The sequence below is a fragment of the Nerophis lumbriciformis genome, linkage group LG03 (assembly GCF_033978685.3).
Source record: "Nerophis lumbriciformis linkage group LG03, RoL_Nlum_v2.1, whole genome shotgun sequence".
Classification (NCBI taxonomy): Eukaryota; Metazoa; Chordata; class Actinopteri; order Syngnathiformes; family Syngnathidae; genus Nerophis; species Nerophis lumbriciformis.
Window position 1 is genome coordinate 63,127,501 of NC_084550.2, and position 20,060 is coordinate 63,147,560.

The window sequence follows — 20,060 nt, forward strand, 5'->3', positions numbered from 1 at the left end:
CAATTACACGTATGGATTATTCATTCTTCACTCTAAGCAGCATTTGTAAGCTTTATAATATAACTAAAACACTTCATCCTTCCTAAACCGTCACATGTTTGATAGTAGTGTTTTCATGCACATTGGTACGGGCTATCGTAATGTAATCAAGGTCACGTTGTTAGCATCAGCTAATATGCTAACATGTTTACAATCGTCTGTGTTAGTGATATTAATTTACAATGGCATTCTTTTTGTATTGTTTCAATTTCACAAATTCCTCAGTAAATTCACCAAAACGTCACCGGGGACTTATTGAGTCGGTTTAGCTGGTTGGAGAGCTAGCTTTCGCAGCTAGTGGGTCAATGACGATGACTTCTGTTTTGTTTGATCAGCCGTTTTACTGCCGAGTTACAGGCACTGTTTGGAAAAAATTAAGGTATGTAAATAAACATTTACAGAATCTTTCTGTGTAAATAACTCATTTCACAACGTATATATCTGCGGCTTATAGTCCGGTGCGGCTAATATATGGAAGTATATTGTTTTCTTCTAAAATTTAGTGGTTGCGGCTCATATACCGGTGCACTTTATAGTCCAGAACAGGGGTGTGGAACTTGTTTTTTTATCGAGGGCCACATGGCAGTCACGGCTGCCCTCAGATGGATATAAGAAAATAAAAGTTTAATCGCCTCATTATATTATTGCCTATGCATTTGGTTATTTGATTTTTGTACGTACAAATTGATAGGTAACTTGCTTTGAAATCGTAAGTTAAGGTGACAAGCAGATATTTAAGTATTTATTGTTATTTTTACAAACTATCATACGATATATAATAATTAAGGGTGCTAAAAAATGCTTTTTATCACATTCAAATCCCATTTTTTTTTTGTAATTTTCAAAAATCTAATTATTTTTTTTTTTGGATGAAATAAAAAAACAACAACATTTTAGGCCATCTCTATACTTACTCATACTTCAGCAACCCAAAAGAGGTTTTGTAACCTGTTAGCTGTTTTGTTAAGATGTTTTTATTATTATACCAACTAATACATTGCAAAAATCAGTTTGAATCGATAGTAGTGTTTTCATGCACATTGGTATGGGCTATCGTAATGTAATCAAGGTCACGTTGTTAGCATCAGCTAATATGCTAACATGTTTACAATCGTCTGTGTTAGTGATATTAATTTACAATGGCATTCTTTTTGTATTGTTTCAATTTCACAAATTCCTCAGTATATTCACCAAAACGTCACCGGGGACTTATTGAGTCTGTTTAGCTGGTTGGAGAGCTAGCTTTCGCAGCTAGTGGGTCCATGACGATGACTTCTGTTTTGTTTGATCAGCCGTTTTACTGCCGAGTTACAGGCACTGTTTGGAAAAAATTAAGGTATGTAAATAAACATTTACAGAATCTTTCTGTGTAAATAACTCATTTCACAACGTATATATCTGCGGCTTATAGTCCGGTGCGGCTAATATATGGAAGTATATTGTTTTCTTCTAAAATTTAGTGGTTGCGGCTCATATACCGGTGCACTTTATAGTCCAGAACAGGGGTGTGGAACTTGTTTTTTTATCGAGGGCCACATGGCAGTCACGGCTGCCCTCAGATGGATATAAGAAAATAAAAGTTTAATCGCCTCATTATATTATTGCCTATGCATTTGGTTATTTGATTTTTGTACGTACAAATTGATAGGTAACTTGCTTTGAAATCGTAAGTTAAGGTGACAAGCAGATATTTAAGTATTTATTGTTATTTTTACAAACTATCATACGATATATAATAATTAAGGGTGCTAAAAAATGCTTTTTATCACATTCAAATCCCATTTTTTTTTTGTAATTTTCAAAAATCTAATTATTTTTTTTTTTGGATGAAATAAAAAAACAACAACATTTTAGGCCATCTCTATACTTACTCATACTTCAGCAACCCAAAAGAGGTTTTGTAACCTGTTAGCTGTTTTGTTAAGATGTTTTTATTATTATACCAACTAATACATTGCAAAAATCAGTTTGAATCGATAGTAGTGTTTTCATGCACATTGGTATGGGCTATCGTAATGTAATCAAGGTCACGTTGTTAGCATCAGCTAATATGCTAACATGTTTACAATCGTCTGTGTTAGTGATATTAATTTACAATGGCATTCTTTTTGTATTGTTTCAATTTCACAAATTCCTCAGTAAATTCACCAAAACGTCACCGGGGACTTATTGAGTCTGTTTAGCTGGTTGGAGAGCTAGCTTTCGCAGCTAGTGGGTCCATGACGATGACTTCTGTTTTGTTTGATCAGCCGTTTTACTGCCGAGTTACAGGCACTGTTTGGAAAAAATTAAGGTATGTAAATAAACATTTACAGAATCTTTCTGTGTAAATAACTCATTTCACAACGTATATATCTGCGGCTTATAGTCCGGTGCGGCTAATATATGGAAGTATATTGTTTTCTTCTAAAATTTAGTGGTTGCGGCTCATATACCGGTGCACTTTATAGTCCAGAACAGGGGTGTGGAACTTGTTTTTTTTATCGAGGGCCACATGGCAGTCACGGCTGCCCTCAGATGGATATAAGAAAATAAAAGTTTAATCGCCTCATTATATTATTGCCTATGCATTTGGTTATTTGATTTTTGTACGTACAAATTGATAGGTAACTTGCTTTGAAATCGTAAGTTAAGGTGACAAGCAGATATTTAAGTATTTATTGTTATTTTTACAAACTATCATACGATATATAATAATTAAGGGTGCTAAAAAATGCTTTTTATCACATTCAAATTCCATTTTTTTTTTGTAATTTTCAAAAATCTAATTATTTTTTTTTTTGGATGAAATAAAAAAACAACAACATTTTAGGCCATCTCTATACTTACTCATACTTCAGCAACCCAAAAGAGGTTTTGTAACCTGTTAGCTGTTTTGTTAAGATGTTTTTATTATTATACCAACTAATACATTGCAAAAATCAGTTTGAATCGATAGTAGTGTTTTCATGCACATTGGTATGGGCTATCGTAATGTAATCAAGGTCACGTTGTTAGCATCAGCTAATATGCTAACATGTTTACAATCGTCTGTGTTAGTGATATTAATTTACAATGGCATTCTTTTTGTATTGTTTCAATTTCACAAATTCCTCAGTAAATTCACCAAAACGTCACCGGGGACTTATTGAGTCTGTTTAGCTGGTTGGAGAGCTAGCTTTCGCAGCTAGTGGGTCCATGACGATGACTTCTGTTTTGTTTGATCAGCCGTTTTACTGCCGAGTTACAGGCACTGTTTGGAAAAAATTAAGGTATGTAAATAAACATTTACAGAATCTTTCTGTGTAAATAACTCATTTCACAACGTATATATCTGCGGCTTATAGTCCGGTGCGGCTAATATATGGAAGTATATTGTTTTCTTCTAAAATTTAGTGGTTGCGGCTCATATACCGGTGCACTTTATAGTCCAGAACAGGGGTGTGGAACTTGTTTCTTTATCGAGGGCCACATGGCAGTCACGGCTGCCCTCAGATGGATATAAGAAAATAAAAGTTTAATCGCCTCATTATATTATTGCCTATGCATTTGGTTATTTGATTTTTGTACGTACAAATTGATAGGTAACTTGCTTTGAAATCGTAAGTTAAGGTGACAAGCAGATATTTAAGTATTTATTGTTATTTTTACAAACTATCATACGATATATAATAATTAAGGGTGCTAAAAAATGCTTTTTATCACATTCAAATCCCTTTTTTTTTTTGTAATTTTCAAAAATCTAATTTTTTTTTTTTTTGGATGAAATAAAAAAACAACAACATTTTAGGCCATCTCTATACTTACTCATACTTCAGCAACCCAAAAGAGGTTTTGTAACCTGTTAGCTGTTTTGTTAAGATGTTTTTATTATTATACCAAATAATACATTGCAAAAATCAGTTTGAATCGATAGTAGTGTTTTCATGCACATTGGTATGGGCTATCGTAATGTAATCAAGGTCACGTTGTTAGCATCAGCTAATATGCTAACATGTTTACAATCGTCTGTGTTAGTGATATTAATTTACAATGGCATTCTTTTTGTATTGTTTCAATTTCACAAATTCCTCAGTAAATTCACCAAAACGTCACCGGGGACTTATTGAGTCTGTTTAGCTGGTTGGAGAGCTAGCTTTCGCAGCTAGTGGGTCCATGACGATGACTTCTGTTTTGTTTGATCAGCCGTTTTACTGCCGAGTTACAGGCACTGTTTGGAAACAATTAAGGTATGTAAATAAACATTTGCAGAATCTTTCTGTGTAAATAACTCATTTCACAGCGTATATATCTGCGGCTTATAGTCCGGTGCGGCTAATATATGGAAGTATATTGTTTTCTTCTAAAATTTAGTGGTTGCGGCTCATGTACCGGTGCACTTTATAATCGAGAACAGGGGTGTGGAACTTGTTTTTTTATCGAGGGCCACATGGCAGTAACGGCTGCACTCAGATGGATATAAGAAAATAAAAGTTTAATCGCCTCATTATATTATTGCCTATGCATTTGGTTATTTGATTTTTGTACGTACAAATTGATAGGTAACTTGCTTTGAAATCGTAAGTTAAGGTGACAAGCAGATATTTAAGTATTTATTGTTATTTTTACAAACTATCATACGATATATATAATAATTAAGGGTGCTAAAAAATGCTTTTTATCACATTCAAATCCCAATTTTTTTGGTAATTTTCAAAAATCTAATTTTTTTTTTTTTTTGGATGAATTAAAAAAAAAAGGCCATCTCTATACTTATACATACTTCAGCATTGTAACCTGTTAGCTGTTTTGTTAAGATGTTTTTTTGCTCTTTTTTTTTTCTTTAGTTTATTTGGAACATGAACACACTTACATCATAATACATCACACAATTTCATATCATTTCATTTTACATCATGCCCAAAAAGGAGTAGGAAGAAGCAAAGCTTATTTAATCCTACCCCTTTCCCACTTCAAAGCGTTTACAAATATATAGAATCATTTACTGACCTTTTTATATAATAAAATAACATCTATGAATTAGTATACAACAGTTTTGTAATATGTAATTAATTAATTAATTCAGTCATTATTAACATACTGAGATGAAGAATATCTTATTTTCAATAAGGTTGAAAGTATTTCTCATAATTCTTCTTCCTTGTACTCTGTAAGCACTATTATTTTGAACAACCTCTTAAAGTGGATCATATCAGTACAATGTTTAACTTCTTTACTTAATCCATTCCATAATTGAATTCCACATACTGATATGCTAAAAGTTCTAAGTGTTGTACGTGCATATAAATGTTTTAAATTATTTTTTCCTCTAAGGTTATATTTCTCCTCTTTAGTTGAGAAGAATTGTTGTACATTCTTTGGTAGCAGGTTATAGTTTGCTTTGTATATAATTTTAGCTGTTTGCAATTTTACCAAATCACCGAACTTAAATATTTTTGACTTAATTAATAAAGGGTTTGTATGTTCTCTATATCCAACATTATGTATTATTCTAACTGATCTTTTTTGTAACACGGTTAGCGAATGTAGCGCACATTTGTTGTTATTTCCCCATATTTCTGCACAATAACTCAGATATGGTAACACTAGCGAGCAGTAGAGAATATGAAGTGATTTTTGGCCCAGGACATATTTTGCTTTATTCATTATTGAGATGTTTTTTGCCACCTTATGTTGTATGTTTTGTATATAAGATTTCCAGTTCATTTGATCATCTATTAATACTCCCAAAAATCTAGTTTCTTTTACCCTTTCTATGTCTACTCCGTCTATTTGTATTTGTGTATGATGCTCTTTTCTACTATTACCAAATAGCATTATTTTAGTGTTACTGAGATTCAAAGATAACAATTGAATATTTGTATGTATATCAAAGTTTAAAACATATGACATTTCATGTATTGCATACATTTCTTTCTGTCAAAATGGAAACAATGAAAACATTTAGTAAAAAAGATGAAGAATCCACATTATTCCCAGGCTTTCACGGGCCATATTAAATGACGTGTCGGGCCGGATGTGGCCCCCGGGCCTTGAGTTTAACACGTGTGATCCAGAAAATCTGGTATCTATTTAATCTCACACTTCCATTCCAAAGGGGAATAGTTTGACATACCTGCCAACTTTTGAAATCAGAAAAACCTAGTAGCCAGGGTCCAGGGGCCGCAGGCCCCGGTAGGTTCAGGACAAAGTCCTGGTGGGGGGTTCCTTCGCCCCTCGACGCAAAATGATTATTAGCATTCAGACAGGTTAAAATGTTGCTAAAACCATCACTTTTCTATCAGTCACAGTGACTTTTCAAAACAAAAATATTACAGCAAAAATCGTATGGGTTGATTGACATGTTTATTCTGTAAGCTAACTTCAATAATTTGAAATTATTTTGACAGTTAATGCCAGTTATCCTGTCAACCTTTCACAAGACTTCAATTTGTTAATTGAAAGTATAAACAGTATAAACACTTTTTACAGTAAACAAATGGTAAAACAGTACTAAACAATTCCATTAAAAAAAAAATTGGTGTCATTATTAACTTTCTGTCCAAGCTTGTATAATCTACTGCCTTGTTCAATTGTAAAAAATATTCTGTACCTAAAATTCACATTTCTATCACAATTATCATACTGTAAACATGGTAAGCTAACTTCATTAAAATTAATAGTCCTGTCAATAGCATGGAATTACAATTCAAATGTAGTTTTTTTGTAAGCCTTTCAAAAGGATTGAAAATATGAAAAATTAATGAAAATTAATTTAAGCCATCAGACACTTGAAAAGTGGCACATCACATCTCTAATGTAATCATTTTAACTTTTCAACAGAAATAGCACTGCAAAAATATTAAGGACATACTTCTGTATTTTGGTAGTTATGCTGTCAACATTTAACAAGATTTCTTCAACTTGGACTTGAAAGCATAAATAGTATCAACACTTTTAACAGTATAACAGTACTAAACAATTCCAATAGATAACATTGGTGTCATTACCTTTTTGTTTGCTCAATTATTGCCTCCGTAAATAAAACTTTGGCATTTATCACATCCAAAGAATCTGTTTGGGCGACGAAAAACGTTGAAAGTTTTCCACTTGTATCGCTAGCAACGGCATTAGACTTGTGTTTTTTTGTCCCAACGTGGTCTTTTACATCGCTAATTCCTCCGTGTCCGATCGAAAAATCTTGTCTGCACAAGGTGCAATTTGCGTAGTTTTCACCCTTTTTGGAACGGATAATTATTCCCGGATAGGCTTTTCAATATTCTTCACGGAATGACTGCAGTTTTCTTTTCGGTTTAAGACTCGTATGCGATTTTTCTCCGGCTGATTCCATGATCGTTCGCTCGTTTGGAAACAATGGCCTCGTGCTTGGCAGCGGTGCTATAAATAGACTCGCGCATGGCATTCGGAATGGCTCGATAGGAAGTTACGGGAAGCAGTGTCGATTGTCATTGTTGTTACGCGATTTCTAGAATAAAACTTTTTTTTTAAATTATTTTTTTTAATTAATGAAAAACCGTATTTTTTATCACTGCAACCGTAACCCGGAATAGGTTGATGAAAACCGTACTAATTACGGGAAAACCGGAGTAGTTGGTAGGTATGGTTTGAAGAGCATTTAGCAGCCTTGAGTCAAAAAGTGGAGATTTACTGTACCTTTAAGACGATCCGGGCTGGTCAGGATGTTGTCTTCTGCTGTCTGGTTGTTCTGTAGGTGGGTGTCTGCACACAAACACAATGAAGTATCTAAAAGTGCCACTTATTTATTCTCATTTAAAATAAGCAGTGAATAAATCATTCAGGCCAGGGCTAAGCTCGTCCTTCCTCCCAAAAGCCGTTTTATTCGCAAAGCTCTCACCATCAAAGTTGGTCAGTATATGGATTGATGAACTGACTGCTTCCTTCACTGCTGCAGAGACAAGTGGGGGAAAAAAGATAACAGCTAATGTCAGCAGTGAAAGGAAACCAATTAACCAATGCTGCTGTTTCCATGGAGATAAATGTGATGATATGAAGGACACTGTTTATCTTGATTAGAGTATATTTAATGAGACCGAATAAATCAGTGTTTTTCAACCTTTTTTGAGGCACACCATCAGCAGCAATCATTAAAAAACTAAACTCAGTTGACAGTAAAAAGTCGTCGTTGCAATTGTTGGATATGACTTTAAAGCATAACCAAGCATGCATCACTATAGCTCTTCTCTCAAAGTAGGTGTACTGTCACCACCTGTCACATCACACTGACTTATTTGGACTTTTTTGCTGTTTTCCTGTGTAGTGTTTTAGTTCTAGTCTTGCGCTCCTATTTTGGGGTCTTTTTCTCTTTTTTTTAGTATTTTCCAGTTTCATGTCTTCCTTTGAGCGATATTTCCCGCATCTACTTTGTTTTAGCAATCAAGAATATTTCAGTTGTTTTTATCCTTCTTTTTGGGTACATTGTTGATTGGCACGTCATGTTCGGATGTACTTTGTGGACACCGTCTTTGCTCCACAGTAAGTCTTTGCTGTTGTCCAGCATTCTGTTTTTGTTTACTTTGTAGCCAGTTCAGTTTTAGTTTCGTTCTGCATAGCCTTCCCTAAGCTTTAATGCCTTTTCTTAGGGGCACTCCCCTTTTGTTTATTTTCGGTTTAAGCATTGGATACCTTTTTACCTGCACACTGCCTCCCGCTGTTTCCGACATCTACAAAGCAATTAGCTACCGGCTGCCACCTACTGATATGGAAGAGTATTACACGGTTACTCTGCCGAGCTCTAGACAGCACTGACACTCAACAACAACACATCATTTTCAGACTATAATTACTGGTTTGCAAAAAAATCTTTAACCCAAATAGGTGAAACTACATAATCTCCCACTGCACAACAGACTGGATGTCAGGGCACACTAGTGTGCTGCGGCACAGTGGTTGAAAAACACTGGAATAGAGTATGTTAATTATTTCAATCTTTGCAAAAGTATATTAAATATTTGCTTTTGCCAAATTCAAGCTTTTCCTGCATTTAGTTTACCACAATGGTATTCTGATGTAACCACCAAATGATTCATGAGAAACCAGCAGGGGAAAAAAAAAAGATGTTTTATATTTCTCCATCTAACTGCCGACACAATCCAGCAACTTTCAGCCATTGCTGAGTATAAAATCGTCTCTTTGAGGGGAAGAGTGCGTAGGAGGAGATTTGAAAAGGACATTTCAAGAGACACAAGTAAGATGGTGAGAATGAGAGAGCATGCAGATTTGCTGCAAAAGGAAGATTTAAGGGCACCATCGACAGCCAAAATGCTGCATAAACTTCAAAGCCAAAAGCAACCACCGCCAAGCAATAAGGCAAATTTGTTCCTTTCCTGCTTTTTTTTTTTTTTTAGACATGATTTAATAAGATAAGCTGATATTTTGAAGCAGGAAACAACCCCTTGAGAAATATGTGCTTATTGTATGCCTGGGAACACATTCTAATTAAAGCAAGATACTTCAAAACTAGGCGCCTAATTTACTAAGATCCAAATACCACGCGCTAGACAGCGTGTGCAAACAAAAAATAGCGTGTACTATTAGTGGGCTTGTTGCGTGTGCAATTGAAAAGTGGTGCAGACGGCCTTAATAAAATGAGGATTTTGCGTGCATACGAGGCTTTTACCACACAGACATTTGATCATTTTCTGCACATTCATGCTATCGTGCTGCGACCTTTGTGCAATGTGTTAAACCGGCAGCACACATCTAGAATCCGCATACTTGCGACCCTTGAGACCTCCGAATTCGGGAGATTTGGGGGGGGGGGTTTGGAATTGGGGGTCGTGGCTAAGGGGGGAGGAGTATATTCACAGCTAGAATTCACTGAAATTCACGTATTTCTTATATATATATATTAGAGATGCGCGGATAGGCAATTATTTCATCCGCAACCGCATCACAAAAGTCGTCAACCATCCGCATCCACCCGAACCAACATTTTATCAAAACCACACCCGCCCGCCATCCGCCAGTTGTTATAAATCTAATATAGACGATGCAAGCATATTAGTGAGGTTATAAAGCTTTTGCCTGTTAAAGAAAGGAGACTGATCCAATGCAGCAGAGACTGCGTGCCACGCATTAATATATCTTGGCCACGCATTAGTGGCTGAGATATATTAATGCGTGATAATATTATTTATCATTATTATAATATTATTGTCACTATGTAATATTATGGCCACTCTACCAACCGAGCTATACCGCCCCGCTTGATGTACAGCTTATGTTGTTCAACAGTCCGGGGTCTCGGTTGTGGTATTTTATGCTTCATATTGCGCCACACATTTTCAATGGGAGACAGGTCTGGACTACAGGCAGGCCAGTCTAGTACCCGCACTCTTTTACTATGAAGCCATGTTGATGTAACACGTGGATCGAAGGTCCGTAATATCATGGCTTACATGCAGTGATTTCTCCAGATTCTCTGAACCATTTGATGATATTACGGAGCTCAGATGGTGGAATCCCTAAATTCCTTGCAGTAGCTGGTTGAGAAATGTTGTTCTTAAACTGTTGGACCATTTGCTCACACATTTGTCGACAAACGTGACATTTGTCACATATTTGAAATATGACCCTCGCCCCATCCTTGTTTGTGAATGACTGAGCATTTCATGGAAGCTGCTTTTATACCCAATCATGGCACCCACCTGTTCCCAATTAGCCTGTTCACCTGCGGGATGTTCCAAATAAGTGTTTTGATGAGCATTCCTCAACTTTCTCAGTCTTTTTTGCCACTTGTGCCAGCTTTTTTGAAACATGTTGCAGGCATCAAATTCCAAAGGAGCTAATATTTGCAAAAAATAAAGTTTTCCAGTTCGAACATTAAAGGGGAACATTATCACCAGACCTATGTAAGCGTCAATATATACCTTGATGTTGCAGAAAAAAGACCATATAATGTTTTAACCGATTTCCGAACTCTAAATGGGTGAATTTTGGCGAATTAAACGCCTTTCTATTATTCGCTCTCAGAGCGATGACGTCACAACATGACGTCACATCGGGAAGCAATCCGCCATTTTCTCAAACACAGAGTCAAATCAGCTCTGTTTTTTTCCGTTTTTTCGACTGTTTTCCGTACCTTGGAGACATCATGCCTCGTCGGTGTGTTGTCGGAGGGTGTAACAACACAAACAGGGACGGATTCAAGTTGCACCAGTGGCCCAAGGACGCGAAAGTGGCAAGAAATTGGACGTTTGTTCCGCACACTTTACCGACGAAAGCTATGCTACGATAGAGATGGCAAGAATGTGTGGATATCCTGCGACACTCAAAGCAGATGCATTTCCAACGATAAAGTCAAAGAAATCTGCCGCCAGACCCCCATTGAATCTGCCGGAGTGTGTGAGCAATTCAGGGACAAAGGACCTCGGTAGCACGGCAAGCAACGGCAGTTTGTTCCCGCAGACGAGCGAGCTAAACCCCCTGGATGTCTTGGCTCACACCGTCCCTTATGCCACCGAAGATGATCAAGAGAAGAATATCGACCCTAGCTTCCCTGGCCTGCTGACATCAACTCCAAAACTGGACAGATCAGCTTTCAGGAAAAGAGAGCGGATGAGGGTATGTCTACAGAATATATTAATTGATGAAAACTGGGCTGTCTGCACTCTCAAAGTGCATGTTGTTGCCAAATGTATTTCATATGCTGTAAACCTAGTTCATAGTTGTTAGTTTCCTTTAATAAATGATAAATGATAAATGGGTTGTACTTGTATAGCGCTTTTCTACCTTCAAGGTACTCAAAGCGCTTTGACACTACTTCCACATTTACCCATTCACACACACATTCACACACTGATGGAGGGAGCTGCCATGCAAGGCGCTAACCAGCACCCATCAGGAGCAAGGGTGAAGTGTCTTGCTCAGGACACAACGGACATGACGAGGTTGGTACTAGGTGGGGATTGAACCAGGGACCCTCGGGTTGCGCACGGCCACTCTCCCACTGCGCCATGCCGTCTGCCAAACAAACACATACCAATCGTTGGTTAGAAGGCGATCGCCAAATTCGTCCTCGCTTTCTCCCGTGTCGCTGGCTGTCGTGTCGTTTTCGTCGGTTTCGCTTGCATACGGTTCAAACTGATATGGCTCAATAGCTTCAGTTTCTTCTTCAATTTGGTTTTCGCTACCTGCCTCCACACTACAACCATCCGTTTCAATACATGCGTAATCTGTTGAATCGCTTAAGCCGCTGAAATCCGAGTCTGAATCCGAGCTAATGTCGCTATAGCTTGCTGTTCTATCCGCCATGTTTGTTTGTGTTGGCATCACTATGTGACGTCACAGGAAAATGGACGGGTGTATATAACGATGGTTAAAATCAGGCACTTTGAAGCTTTTTTAGGGATATTGCGTGATGGGCAAAATTTTGAAAAAAACTTCGAAAAATAAAATAAGCCACTGGGAACTGATTTTTAATGGTTTTAACCCTTCTGAAATTGTGATAATGTTCCCCTTTAAGTATCTTGTCTTTGCAGTCTATTCAATTGAATATAGGTTGAAAAGGATTAGTAAATCATTGTATTCTCTTTTTATTTACACAACGTGACAACTTCACTGGTTTTGGCTTTTGTAAATACCATTGGGAATTGTTAAGTAAAGGAATGTATTTAAAACTAAAATTACGACTGAAATGGAATATGTCATGGATTACGGGGTTTTAAATTCTAATATTTTTTAGCCAAATGGACTTAAGTTATAAAGATCGCAGGCCACAACATTTGGTATACCCGCACAGCCGTTTGGAGTAACCTAATTAGTTCAATATGACACACTACTTGTGGTTTGTGCAGCCCTTTGAGACATATGTGATTAGCATACTTGCCAACCCTCCCGAATTTCCCGGGAGACTCCCGAAATTCAGCGCCTCTCCCGAAAACCTCCCGGGACAAATATTCTCCCGAAAATCTCCCGATTTTCAGCCGGAGCTGGAGGCCACGCCCCCTCCAGCTCCATGCGGACCTGAGTGAGGACAGCCTTTTTTCACGACGGGAGGACAACAGGGTGACAAGAACTAAATCATCCAGACTAGAGACAAATTGTATTATTATGTTTATCTTACCTAAAAATAAATATATTTATTAATTTGTTTTAAAATAACTAAATACATTTTTACTATATTTTGCTAAAAACATCCAAATTAATTGTATTTTTATTTGTATTTTTTCTGACTCCTTATTTACATCCAGCCATAGAATTATACATTAAAACAAACACATTTGAAATAATTAATTTTAAATTATCATAATAATTCATTTAAAATGACCATATTTAATTATTCAAATAATTGCTTGTTTATAAACAACTTTAGCATTTTATTCATTACATTTTGAAGCTCTCAGAAGCCAAGTTATGTTATATTCCTTAATATTTATTTATGCAAGTTTGAAGTATCAATTATCTAAACACAGTTTTGTTTGCATATTTTCAGGATGTAGATATATATATATATATATATATATATATATATATATATATATATATATATATATCTATATATATATATATATATATATATTAAATACTTGGTGAATTCTAGCTGTCAATATACTCCTCCCCTCTTAACCACGCCCCGCCCCACCCCCGACCACGCCCCCCACCCCCCACCTCCCGAAATCGGAGGTCTCAAGGTTGGCAAGTATGGTGATTAGGGGCTATTTAAGTACACTTTGATTGACTGCTGGCACCATTGTTAAATGAATACCTCGCCCACTTTAAATTGAGGATTAGTATCTTTGGAAAGGCAGTAGCGTTCTCGGGATGAAACGTTATGCAGGTGTACCAACGTATTGTTACAGCCAGTGAGTGACAGCAGCAAACTTTAGTGGCAAGAGGAAATGTGATATTGTGTGTACTCACGCGGACACTCAATCAACTGTTGGATTCGAGTGGCGTCTCCTCCGCTGTTAACGTGACAGTTGTCTGACAAAAACACACAGACTCTGCTTATTCACTCCAGATCTCAGATACACTTGAAGAGCTTCCAGCATGAAAGCGTTTACACGAGCATGACACACAGAGAGCTTCAAGACAGACGATGACGACGCAGGAATGACAAACACGGGAGGAGCATGACAAAGAGAACAGAGAGAAAAAACCTGAGCACAACGCTGAGGCATTTCAGTCAGACATGTACAAGGTAGTTGTTCTTCAAACAGGAAGTAGTGAAATACGTGAACTCATCAGTTTAAACCACTATAGTTGGAACACTTCACACCACATTTTCTCCATCCAAACGCTTTGCTTCCAAAGTAAGTTCCAAGACTCCTCCTACTAATCTGTGCATTGCGCCTGAGAGACAGCACTTATACTGCAAGACATGATTTACTGTACCGTGCTCGTATAAAATAACCTTGTGCTGAAAAGTACCAATGGGTGATTACGTCAAACCAAAGAGCAGACCTCAATAAATCAATAACCAAATAGCTTGGACTCAACATCACAACTTAGAGGAAGGTCTTTTGAATATTGCGATGGCGTCCACATAAAATACATCTTCTGCGAGACCAGTGCTTCTCAAATAGTAGGGTGCTGAGGGACTTCCAGCATTAGTGCCTTTTCGTTCTCGAACAATACACAATCCTCCAGCCAGGTGGCAGCACTGCTTGAATTAATCAACAGGCTCAGCCAGAAAATGATAGCAAATATACCTATGTAACCCTTCAGTTTACCAGCAATTAGGATAGAAATAAATAATTATTGTCGGGTTCTCGTTAGAATTTCAATTCAGGGGCTGTGGGAACATTTTTTTGTCACCTCGGGGGGTAGGTGCCAGAAAATAATTGGTGTTACATTCAAGTCTTTGTGTTTACACAGAAATTCACATCGCCTACAGGACTCAGCTGCCAGGGAGATGGATGAGCATTTGTGTCTTAAAAAGGTTCCTATTGGCATACTTGCCAACCTTGAGACCTCCGATTTCCGGATGTGGGGGGGGGGGGGGGGGGGGCGTGGGCGTGGTCGGGGTGGAAGGGGGCGTGGTCGGGGCGTGGCTAAAAGGGGAGGAGTATATTTACAGCTAGAATTCACCAAGTCAAGTATTTCATATATATATATATACACACACACACACACACACACACACACACACACAGGTAAAAGCCAGTAAATTAGAATATTTTGAAAAACTTGATTTATTTCAGTAATTGCATTCAAAAGGTGTAACTTGTACATTATATTTATTCATTGCACACAGACTGATGCATTCAAATGTTTATTTCATTTAATTTTGATGATTTGAAGTGGCAACAAATGAAAATCCAAAATTCCGTGTGTCACAAAATTAGAATATTACTTAAGGCTAATACAAAAAAAGGGATTTTTAGAAATGTTGGCCAACTGAAAAGTATGAAAATGAAAAATATGAGCATGTACAATACTCAATACTTGGTTGGAGCTCCTTTTGCCTCAATTACTGCGTTAATGCGGCGTGGCATGGAGTCGATGAGTTTCTGGCACTGCTCAGGTGTTATGAGAGCCCAGGTTGCTCTGATAGTGGCCTTCAACTCTTCTGCGTTTTTGGGTCTGGCATTCTGCATCTTCCTTTTCACAATACCCCACAGATTTTCTATGGGGCTAAGGTCAGGGGAGTTGGCGGGCCAATTTAGAACAGAAATACCATGGTCCGTAAACCAGGCACGGGTAGATTTTGCGCTGTGTGCAGGCGCCAAGTCCTGTTGGAACTTGAAATCTCCATCTCCATAGAGCAGGTCAGCAGCAGGAAGCATGAAGTGCTCTAAAACTTGCTGGTAGACGGCTGTGTTGACCCTGGATCTCAGGAAACAGAGTGGACCGACACCAGCAGATGACATGGCACCCCAAACCATCACCCAACCATGCAAATTTTGCATTTCCTTTGGAAATCGAGGTCCCAGAGTCTGGAGGAAGACAGGAGAGGCACAGGATCCACGTTGCCTGAAGTCTAGTGTAAAGTTTCCACCATCAGTGATGGTTTGGGGTGCCATGTCATCTGCTGGTGTCGGTCCACTCTGTTTCCTGAGATCCAGGGTCAACGCAGCCGTCTACCAGCAAGTTTTAGAGCACTTCATGCTTCCTACTGCTGACCTGCTCTATGGAGATGGAGATTTCAAGTTCCAACAGGACTTGGCGCCTGCACACAGCGCAAAATCTACCCGTGCCTGGTTTACGGACCATAGTATTTCTGTTCTAAATTGGCCCGCCAACTCCCCTGACCTTAGCCCCATAGAAAATCTGTGGGGTATTGTGAAAAGGAAGATGCAGAATGCCAGACCCAAAAACGCAGAAGAGTTGAAGGCCACTATCAGAGCAACCTGGGCTCTCATAACACCTGAGCAGTGCCAGAAACTCATCGACTCCATGCCACGCCGCATTAACGCAGTAATTGAGGCAAAAGGAGCTCCAACCAAGTATTGAGTATTGTACATGCTCATATTTTTCATTTTCATACTTTTCAGTTGGCCAACATTTCTAAAAATCCCTTTTTTGTATTAGCCTTAAGTAATATTCTAATTTTGTGACACACGGAATTTTGGATTTTCATTTGTTGCCACTTCAAATCATCAAAATTAAATGAAATAAACATTTGAATGCATCAGTCTGTGTGCAATGAATAAATATAATGTACAAGTTACACCTTTTGAATGCAATTACTGAAATAAATCAAGTTTTTCAAAATATTCTAATTTACTGGCTTTTACCTGTATATATATATATATATATATATATATATAAACAAATACTTGACGTTCAGTGAATTCTAGCTATATATATATATATATATATATATATATATATATATATATATATATATATATATATATATATATACATACATACACGTATATATATATATATATATATATATATACATACATACACGTATATATATATATATATATATATATATATATATATATTTATTTTATTATATGTATATATATATATATACGTATATATATATATATTAATTTTATTATATATATATGTACATATATATATATAAAAAATAAATACTTGAATTTCAGTGTTCATTTATTTACACATATACGCACACATAACACTAAATGGCAGTATTGTCCTGTTTAAGAGTGTCACAACATTGCTGTTTACGGCAGACGAACTACTTTACGGTATACAAAAACGTGACTGCTGCTGTTGTGTGTTGTTGCCGCGCTGGGAGGACGTTAATGAAACTGCCTAACAATAAACCCACATAAGAAACCAAGAACTCGCCCTCCATCATTCTACAGTTATAACGTGATTGGGCAGGTATGCTGGTTATATTGTGGGTTAGCGCCTGAATTTCGGGAGAAAATTTGTCCCGGGAGGTTTTCGGGAGAGGCGCTGAATTTCGGGAGTCTCCCGGAAAATCCGGGAGGGTTGGCAAGTATGGCTTACACTGCTATTGTTGACACACTGAGCCAGTGGCTGCTTCTGCTTGGTCTCAAACTTGCTAAAAGTAACTTCTAGATTATAATTCATGCATCTCTCACCTGCCAGTAGACAAATGTGGCCATGGACCGACAGGATGGGCCACTTTCACATCCCCCGGAGTGGCAAAAAAGACCCTAGTTGCAGCAACTTTTTTTTAACCCTTTGTGAGGATTGCGAATGATTCTTCATCCAAACAGAATTATGTGAGCTTCCCGTCGGTCTGCGACCCAGCGAGAGTGGAAATATTACAGTTGGGGTTTGTTTGGGAGGAGACCCTGCCCCAAGTGGAGGAGTTCAAGTACCCCGGAGTCTTGTTCACGAGTGAGGGAAGAGTGGATGGTGAGATCGACAGGCGGATCGGTGCTGCATCTTCAGTAATGCGGACGCTGTATCGATCCGTTGTGGTGAAGAAGGAGCTGAGCCGGAAGGCAAAGCTCTCAATTTACCGGTCAATCTACGTTCCCATCCTCACCTATGGTCATGAGCTTTGGGTTATGACCGAAAGGACAAGATCACGGGTACAAGCGGCCGAAATGAGTTTCCTCCGCCGGGTGGCAGGGCTCTCCCTTAGAGATAGGGTGAGAAGCTCTGTCATCCGGGGGGAGCTCAAAGTAAAGCCGCTGCTCCTCCACATCGAGAGGAGCCAGATGAGGAGGTTTGGGCATCTGGTCAGGATGCCACCCGATCGCCTCCCTCGGGAGGTGTTTAGGGCACGTCCGACCGGTAGGAGGCCACGGGGAAGACCCAGGACACGTTGGGAAGACTATGTCTCCCGGCTGGCCTGGAAACGCCTCGGGATCCCCCGGGAGGAGCTGGACGAAGTGGCTGGGGAGAGGGAAGTCTGGGCTTCCCTGCTTAGGCTGCTGCCCCCGCGACCCGACCTCGGATAAGCGGAAGAAGATGGATGGATGGATGGGTTTGTTTTTCATGGTTTATTACGGTTAGCTTGTATGTTTAGCACCTAGCAATGCTGGGATCCGCCGGGTAGAAGACGGCTTCTAAAACTTAATTACTCATCTTCTTTGTGTTCAGGCTCAAAAATATAAGTTTCCGGATCATCATTTTCCCAAAGTAATCACTGTTGGCTCTCACAAACACTGATTAGCATTGTTGTTGATGGGGAAGGGATCTGTGGTTACTACTGTACGTGAGGCGATCACGTGACTGGCTTCCTCATTAACTTTCGAAATGGCTCAGGAATCTCTGTGAGATTGGTACTATTTTGATCATATCTACATACCTGCCAACTTTTGAAATCAGAAAAACCTAGTAGCCAGGGTCCAGGGGCCACAGGCCCCGGTAGGTCCAGGACAAAGTCCTGGTGGGGGGTTCAGTTCGCCCCCCGACGCAAAATGATTATTAGCATTCAGACAGGTTAAAATGTTGCTAAAATCATCACTTTTCTATCAGTCACAGTGACTTTTCAAAACAAAAATATTACAGCAAAAATCATATGGGTTGATTGACATGTTTATTCTGTAAGCTAACTTCAATAGTTTGAAATTATTTTGACAGTTAATGCCAGTTATCCTGTCAACCTTTCACAAGACTTCAATTTGTTAATTGAAAGTATAAACACTTTTTACAGTAAACAAATGGTAAAACAGTACTAAACAATTCCATTAAAAAAAAAATTGGTGTCATTATTAACTTTCTGTCCAAGCTTGTATAATCTACTGCCTTGTTCAATTGTAAAAAATATTCTGTGCCTAAAATTCACATTTCTATCACAATTATCATACTGTAAACATGGTAAGCTAACTTCATTAAAATTAATAGTCCTGTCAATAGCATGGAATTACAATTCAAATGTAGTTTTTTTGTAAGCCTTTCAAAAGAATTCAAAATATGAAAAATTAATGAAAATTAATTTAAGCCATCAGACACTTGAAAAGTGGCACATCACATCTCTAATGTAATCATTTTAACTTTTCAACAGAAATAGCACTGCAAAAATATTAAGGACATACTTCTGTATTTTGGTAGTTATGCTGTCAACATTTAACAAGATTTCTTCAACTTGGACTTGAAAGCATAAATAGTATCAACACTTTTAACAGTATAACAGTACTAAATTCCAATAGATAACATTGGTGTCATTACCTTTTTGTGGCTAAAATCCGAAAAACGTTGAAAGTTTTCCACTTGTATCGCTAACAACGGCATTAGACTTGTGTTTTTTTGTCCCAACGTGGTCTTTTACATCGCTAATTCCTCCGTGTCCGATCGAAAACTCTTGTCTGCACAAGGTGCAATTCGCGTAGTTTTCACCCTTTTTGGAACGGATAATTATTCCCGGATAGGCTTTTGAATATTCTTTACGGAATGACTGCAGTTTTCTTTTCGGTTTAAGACTCGTTTGCGATTTTTCTCCGGCTGATTCCATGATCGTTCGCTCGTTTGGAAACAATGGCAACTGGTGCCTCGTGCTTGGCAGCGGTGCTATAAATAGCCTCGCGCATGGCATTCGGAATGGCTTGATAGGAAGTTACGGGAAGCAGTGTCGATTGTCATTGTTGTTACGCGATTTCGTGAATAAAACTTAAAAAAAATAATGTTTTTTTAATTAATGAAAAACCGTATTTTTTATCACTGCAACTGTAACC

General features: G+C 38.0%; 1 protein-coding gene across 7 annotated transcripts in view; it reads right to left on the reverse strand.

Annotated features, from left to right (window-relative positions):
- slmapa (sarcolemma associated protein a) overlaps nucleotides 1–20,060 on the reverse strand; it is a 189,457-nt gene that overhangs the window by 42,799 nt on the left and 126,598 nt on the right. For 4 of the 7 annotated variants that reach the window (XM_061940978.2, XM_061940937.2, XM_061940954.2 and 1 more), the window contains 3 exons: nucleotides 13,900–13,962; nucleotides 7,874–7,924; nucleotides 7,672–7,737 (listed from right to left, as the gene is read on the reverse strand). In XM_061940978.2, the coding sequence (XP_061796962.2) occupies nucleotides 7,672–7,737; nucleotides 7,874–7,924; nucleotides 13,900–13,962 (180 nt within the window). The remainder of the gene's footprint in view (nucleotides 1–7,671; nucleotides 7,738–7,873; nucleotides 7,925–13,899; nucleotides 13,963–20,060) is intronic. The other 3 variants (XM_061940986.2, XM_061940945.2, XM_061940963.2) reach the window with 2 other exon arrangements.